The sequence below is a fragment of the Mytilus californianus genome, unplaced genomic scaffold (genome assembly GCF_021869535.1).
Source record: "Mytilus californianus isolate M0D057914Y unplaced genomic scaffold, xbMytCali1.0.p SCAF_5, whole genome shotgun sequence".
Lineage (NCBI taxonomy): Eukaryota > Metazoa > Mollusca > Bivalvia > Mytilida > Mytilidae > Mytilus > Mytilus californianus.
In genome coordinates this window covers 106,599,598-106,606,759 of record NW_026262701.1, presented here as the reverse complement: position 1 = coordinate 106,606,759, position 7,162 = coordinate 106,599,598, and the positions used below count along the sequence as shown (strand labels likewise).

General features: G+C 31.6%; 1 protein-coding gene across 1 annotated transcript; it reads left to right on the top strand.

The window, feature by feature from the left end:
• On the top strand, positions 1-7,162 carry LOC127700491 (uncharacterized). Its single transcript, XM_052203991.1, has 11 exons — positions 1-53; positions 708-775; positions 1,469-1,526; positions 1,851-1,870; positions 1,987-2,024; positions 2,402-2,424; positions 2,945-3,002; positions 3,464-3,486; positions 4,456-4,525; positions 5,192-5,246; positions 7,111-7,162. The coding sequence occupies exons 2-11, from the start codon at positions 717-719 to the stop codon at positions 7,160-7,162; spliced, it is 456 nt and encodes a 151-aa protein (XP_052059951.1). The 5' UTR covers positions 1-53; positions 708-716.

Below are 7,162 nucleotides of genomic sequence, written 5' to 3'. Positions count from 1 at the left end.
TGGAGTTTCAAGACAGTCACAGAAGAAGATTTGTAAATCACCTGAAAGATAAGGTATACATACTTTTCCCATACCACATAAAGTGGGGACTTAGAAAAAGTCTCAATTTAGACAATACTGATGAGTATTAATATTAATAATATAATCTGCAAAATTAAATGTTTGTATTGTGGGGAAAGTAATCTTAATGATACCTTTAGACAATGATATATCACTTTATGGATTTTAAAATTTATGGAATATACATAATTTGAAAATAAGTAGTTTTGTTAAAACTTTTTTATTTTATAAAAATAAGATGTGGTATGATTGCCAATGAGACAGCTATCCACCAAAGTTCAAATGAAGTGACTGTAAGTAATTATAGGCAACCATACAGCCTTGAACAATGAGAAAACCCCATACATATAGTCGGCTATAAAAAGGCCCACACATGAAAAGTATGAAACAATTGAATTGAGAAAACTAATTGCCTAATTTATAAAAAAACAATTTACGAAAAACAAATATAACAGACATGAACTACAGGCTTCTGACTTGGGACAGGCACATAAAGAATTGCATGCCTTGATGTGTTTCCTAGTGAACATTTCCTTATTCATGACAGCTTCTTGTTTACTGGTACTTTTATGAAGGTTATTTTGTTAACAATTGTATCAAGATTATATGATTTGTGCTATAATTTTGTCTATCAAATGGTTTTTCAGATAGCTAAAATGGAAAAATTTATACAAAATGCACAGAGGATTATTTCACAATATCAAGACATGGAAAGGTATCATAACCTGCCATTATTTATAACTTATTCATACTGTAAAAGGCAAATGATAATTGACCAGACACAAAATCATATTGAAGTTATTCTTAACAGTTACTGTTGACAGAAATCACAATCAAATGTCAGAATATAGCAAAATATATGTTGCAAGGTTATTTCCAAGAACAAAATACAAAAAAATGAATAGATCATGATAGGTACAACCACTGGAAATAAAAGGTAAAACACAGAAATGTAAAAAAAAACCACAAAAATTACTAATAACTATAAATCTTTTGTGAATGTTGTGAATGTTGTACTGTGGAAAACTTTTGAATGAGATGCTGTTTTTTTATGAAAAAAATTTTTAGTTATAAGTATGTTTGTACATTGTGAATACATAAATGTCATTTATAACTGTTACTCAATCAGAAACATATCTCTATTTTCTCTTATTAAGGACTTTTGTCTGATTTATAAGGTAGGGTGAACTTATAATTACGAGGCTTTTGCAGTCATAACAGCTTTGTGTGCTGGTGCTACACAAAATGACATCATTTTGTAGTCATTGATTTCTTTTATAGTTCTCTTCCAAAAACTAACTATTGAATTTTCGTGTGCTTAAGCGATAATTTGTAAGATTTGGACATTTTCCTTTAATTTAAGAAAACAAATTTGTGAAAAATTTTATTTGACAAAAATCTGTTTCAGAGAATTATCAAAAACAAAAGAGGAGAATTTATACTTAAAGAGACTGATGACTGAAAAGGTGAGTGAAGGTTTAACATGCAGTAAAGTCGGTTAATTTCCTTTTGGTCTGAAAAGATCAAATATTTCATTGACAAAAATTTAAAAGAATGAAATTTTGAGCCAGCATCATATACATTCAAACTGTTTGAAAATGTATGATAGTACTCAGTGAGTATTGAGTACATGTACAGTTATTTAAGCTAAAGCAATTTGTTATGAATAAACAATTACAAGACTGCATTAAAATGGTATGAAAGATTATATAAAGTTGAAATATAATATATTACAGAGATTGATTTTTTTTTCATCAAAGGGAAATAACTCTTTTTTAAATTTATTTCAGGGTTTATCTGGACATGGAAGGTAAGTGATTTACATATAAGAAGTATTTAAATTAAATGCGCTATTACTTGATTTTCTATAATAGTTTCTTTCTTGAAAATACGTCAATAAAAGTGTTTATGTTTTTTATTTTTTAGGCAAATGACCCCAGGAAAGTACAGTCCAGTATCTAGAGGTATGATTTAAGATGACATAATACTTGGATAATATCTGGAATAATGTGATATACATATTAGATGTTTTGTATTTCTATTGACTGAAAAATTTATTTGCATTGTATATTTCCATTTGTATTTTTATTGAATAAGAATCCCTTCTTCTGAAAACCAATTTTCATCAATACAGATTATTACAAGTGATTTTGTACAGTGAAAGTGTAAGAGAAATTCTAAAATTGCATCTTTTGATTGTTAACATTATTTGAAAGCGCCTTTCCTGGGTACCATGTATGGTTTTTTTAAATGCCTTTGTCTTTTCAAGATGTTTGAACGAATTGTAAAGAAAACATTGAATAAAATTGATTTTCATTGATACCATTATATTTTATTGCAGGCTCACCAGGCTTTATGCAGTCTGTAAGTAAAATCGTAAATTCATATACCGATAGTACTAAAAAAAATCTATAGCAATTTGTGAAAACTTTATAAATACACATACACATCATATTGTAACTTGAAAATCTGAGTATATATCATTTATATTTTGCTTGACATTAAAGAATGTTCACCTCACTGCACTTTGTAGTTTGAGCTCTAAAAGGTGGAGATGAGTCACGGAATATATAGCTATCAAGCCAGTAACAATAAGGTTTTTATTGGACTTCATGCAATCTTTACCTCAAAAATTGCAAAAATATTCAGTCAAATATATATGGGAATATCCATCTCAACTTCTCAAAAGTCATTACTGGGAATCCTTTTCAATTAACCATAACAGAGTCTATTCAAAAGTTAATAAAATTTTCAGTGGTTGATTTATCTCAAGTTGGATTGAAATCTTTCTATCAGTTTTTGCTCTTGAAGTAAGAAAGAAACTCATTGAACTATGATACAGTCTGGCTTTAGCTGATATCTAATATCTTATTTGATGTTTTAGTTCCAATCATCCAGTAGTTCAGGAAAAGTATCATGTACACCACCTAGTGGCAGACGGGGTATGTACTTGTTTACTGTAACATGTTTTGAATAACATAAAATGTACATGTAAAAGCATTTTTTCGATATTATATAGATAAGCATCATGACTAATATAATGAAAGGGAAAGTCAGATTTCAAGATGGACAAATAGATATTTACAATAATTTTCTGATAAGGGAATTTTTCTCCGTGATTTCTGTGAACATACTGAGCAATTGCATCATTAAATTTGGGATTGATATATGTAAATTGCAAAGCCAAAGGAAAGGTTACACAAAGTAAAACATTTATTTGGCCTTAAAAGATTACTGGATAAGTGCTCTAACCAGAAATAAAATGTGATGCCAAAAAATATACTAGAGATCCTCCTAATGCTTTTGTTTGATGTGTGAAACCGTAACAATCAAATAGCTTGTTATATACACATAGTTGTCTTTATAGTCAGATTCTTACATTCTACAAATTATTTATTTCCAGGTTCACCAGCCTTCCATCAGCAAGTAAGTTATATGTATCATATGTGTCCACAGTTTTGGTTGATTGATAGCTGTTTATTGTTCAGCGGCAAATATTACATGTCTATATTCAGGACAATAACATAATCACACTTTATGCTACACTGACATACTGAGTCTTATTTTTACCTTGCTAGCACATAAGCAGTAGAAATTTTTAATCTACACAGAAATATTATTCTGCCTCTGAGTTGACCTGTCTTTGGCCTACTCCTAAAGTAAATGCTGGTGCTTGGCTAAAAAAGCAGAAAATATTACCAATTTTAAAAGTCTTTGATTTGACCTGATTGTAATTAAAACCATGGCCTCGAGTTCTAATGGCAACATTGCTAACACCAGACCATAGAGGTGGTCCCACACTTTTTAGTAAAAAAAGAGGGGCTTGACAAGAAATAAATGTTAATTGGAGCACAGGGGAGGGGACTACAGTTAAATTGGGTCAACAATCTTGCCTTTGTTTCATTTTCAGGAAGCCTTTCTTCTGAAGCTGATAAATGTGATTATATGATGCCATACAATTTTTTTGTTTTCTGTGAATAGACCGGGCCAAATATCACCAAAATATACCTTTTCCTTTTACTCAAAGCCTAACTGACTGGAATGAAATGCAAACTTTTCTGCGACTTTCACTAGAAACCAAAAACGTCAATTAAAAATAAACGATGTTAATTTTTTTTAGTGTCAATTAATGCACCAACAAATTCAACAGCTGAAAAAGACAATTAAATTTTAAATGCATATACCATACTTAAATTGACTTTTATGCAACGCAATCTAGGAACTTAATTCAGTCACTAAGCTTGTATTCTGAATTTTAAAAAGTTGCTGGACTTGGTAAGACAATATGACTTTTGAAAGGGGAATGGGGGTATTTTCAAATAGTTTTAATTTCAATGCACAGACATCCAGTAGTTTAATAGTGGCTGATATTAAAGAAGAATATATTTATTTCAGAGTTCCACCCATAGCTCAATAGCTCCTGGAAGATTATCTGTTCGTACACCTCCATCAGGAGGGAAAATAGGTTAGTAACTTACCGTTAGTATTTAAGACTTATTTGTCTAAGGGCTGTTCCATTAAAACATACATGGTACCCAGGGAATGCACTTCAAAAATGGGGTAACCACCTATAGAGGCAAATTAGAATTTCATTTATATTTCCACTATGCATAAACAAAGATGACACCCACCCATAGTTGAGATTTGGAAGTGCCTTCCCTGGGTCCCATGTATGTTTTTATGGAACATCCCTAAAATAAAGAATCACATTTACACTTGAGACTTCTATTTGCCTTTTAAAGGTAATTTCTACTTGAACTCCCTCAGGCAAAGTTGACCATAGAAAGATTCAACTGGTTTTTTTTTTCAAGCACTAAAACATTTTGTATGTTTTCCAAACTTTTGGTCTTGAGAAATACTTGGTATAGGTTATTCCAGGAACACAAGTCATGCACACAATATTGATATTGATTTTACTGTAGCACTGTATTTTTTTATTTAAAGTTATTTTTGTAAATTCATATTAAAAATAACTGAACACAATTTTTTTGGGATTGGAAATATTGTGTTATACAAATCAGGCAAATGATTGTATCAAAACTTTCCCTTTATTTAGTTACTTAAGACCATAGTCAAGAGTTAATATAATGCTGTCCCTGAAGGAAAAAAATAATTTGTCATTTCACTTCAGGTACAGTGCCAGGAACACCTCAATCAGCATCAATACCAGTACCTCATACACCTAAGTAAGTACACCAATCAGCATCAATACCAGTGCCTCATACACCTAAGTAAGTATACCAATCTAAGACCAATGGAGTTTGTAAATGATTAAGTTTGAAAAAGTCATTGATTTCGATTCATAACCAGCTATTTACAAACTTACATCAAGGTAAGAAAGCAACTTTGAGACAATTAAGTCAAGATTTATCTTGTTGTGTCAGTTCAACCCTTATACCACTGCCTACAGGCAAATCATGAAAAGAGGCTGAACTTAAACTAAACACAATCTCAACCTGTAAGTCATCATAATAAACTAAAGTACCAAAAATCAGTTCCAGATCTGCAATCAGTATAAACAGTCAGGTCGAGTTCAGTTCTATGTCAAGGGGGCTTTATTCCTTGAAAATTCTTTTTAAACTCTTTCTGTAAGTCACCAATTCACAGTAATGTATAAAACACAGGTCAATATCTGCAGACATAACATAAAGAGCCCAGACACTTGTTTGATTTCAAAAGGACGGAAATGGGTATATGACCCTGCCACTTAGTGCCAAGGGTGTAAACATAGCATAAAAGAGCCAAATGCAGAACAGTTAAAAATGGCTATTTATATACAGTCAAACCTGAGTAAACCGGACCCTGAATAAACCGGTTTCCTGTCCATTCCGGCCGAAAATTAAAGTCCCATGTTTTCCCCTTCTAAGTCTTTGTTAAAATACCCTTTGTAAACCGGACCCTGTGTATTCCGAATTCCGGTCTAATGATGCAGTCCCAATACTCTTAATTACATCAATTATTACCTGTCAAAACCGGTTTGTCTAATTAATTTAGAATGATAACAGTATTGGTCGATATGCAATCAAAACATATTTGTTTATACAAGATGGCTTTTCAGGATAATCAATTAGCCAGGTGTTAAACCGTGAACTTACAATGGTAGAGTAGTGAGCTGTTTTAATAAAACACTATAAAAGTATAAATTAAACTAAAAGACACGCCGAATATATCTCGGATAGAACTTACGTTGTAACTTAGATCATTTTTTTTTTCAAATCGCGGAGTTAGAAAATTTACATCTTGGGTTGCCTGTTGTGAACCCCTAAACCAATGACCCTGATAATGAAGAACACCTGGACGGCAACAATCTATCAGTATTGTACACTGTACGACAATGTTTTGATCGTGATGAAATTTCATTTAATAAAATTCTGGCTTTTTAATCGGCTATACCAACGTCGGAAATGAATGATGGAAGTAAAACGAAACTCTCGTGTCACAATTCAAACAACGCGATGATTATGATACAAATGAAAACAATGAACACAAAGTGAAAGTGACATGTCGAATACTGATGCTACCGATGTCTATTTGACATACTAGGATATGTAAAAAACGGTTAGAATATTATTTTTTTTAATTCGAGGAGCAATCAGTTTCTTAAATTTATATAGCCAATGAATAAGAAGATTCAAAACAACGATCATGCGAAGTTATTAGGTTATTGCGTTTTGTATTAATGAGTTTATAGCTTACAATCAGACAGAACTTTTACATGCAATATATTGGACGTCACAAGTCATTAACTTCCGGTCAAAATGGAAACCTGAATAAACCGGCCCACTGTCCAAACCGGCCCTTTTTCATAGTCCCGTAGCCGGCCGGTTTATACAGGTTTTACTGTACCTGATTTGGTGCAAGCACTGTTAAAGGGTAAATGGTGTTTTCAACCTCGTACCTTTATGATATAATTTAAATACTTTCAAATCTCTTGGTAAGTAAGGAATACAATCATTAAGAAATCATAAGTTCCTCTAATAAGGTTGTTTTAAACTGTTAGTATTTACTATAAGTTGGTATAGATATATCAAAATGAGTTTATCTTTTCAGGTCAGTACCTCATCCTATATCACTTAAAGATTGGCAGTTAACACCTGATTGA

Bases quoted from the DNA above. Each gene is read 5' to 3' on its own strand.
- LOC127700491 (XM_052203991.1), top strand. From the start codon at position 717: ATGGAAAAATTTATACAAAATGCACAGAGGATTATTTCACAATATCAA. The intron at 2,025-2,401 runs GTATGATTTAAG...ATTTTATTGCAG, and splicing joins GTACAGTCCAGTATCTAGAG to GCTCACCAGGCTTTATGCAG. The intron at 3,003-3,463 runs GTATGTACTTGT...ATTTATTTCCAG, and splicing joins ACCACCTAGTGGCAGACGGG to GTTCACCAGCCTTCCATCAG.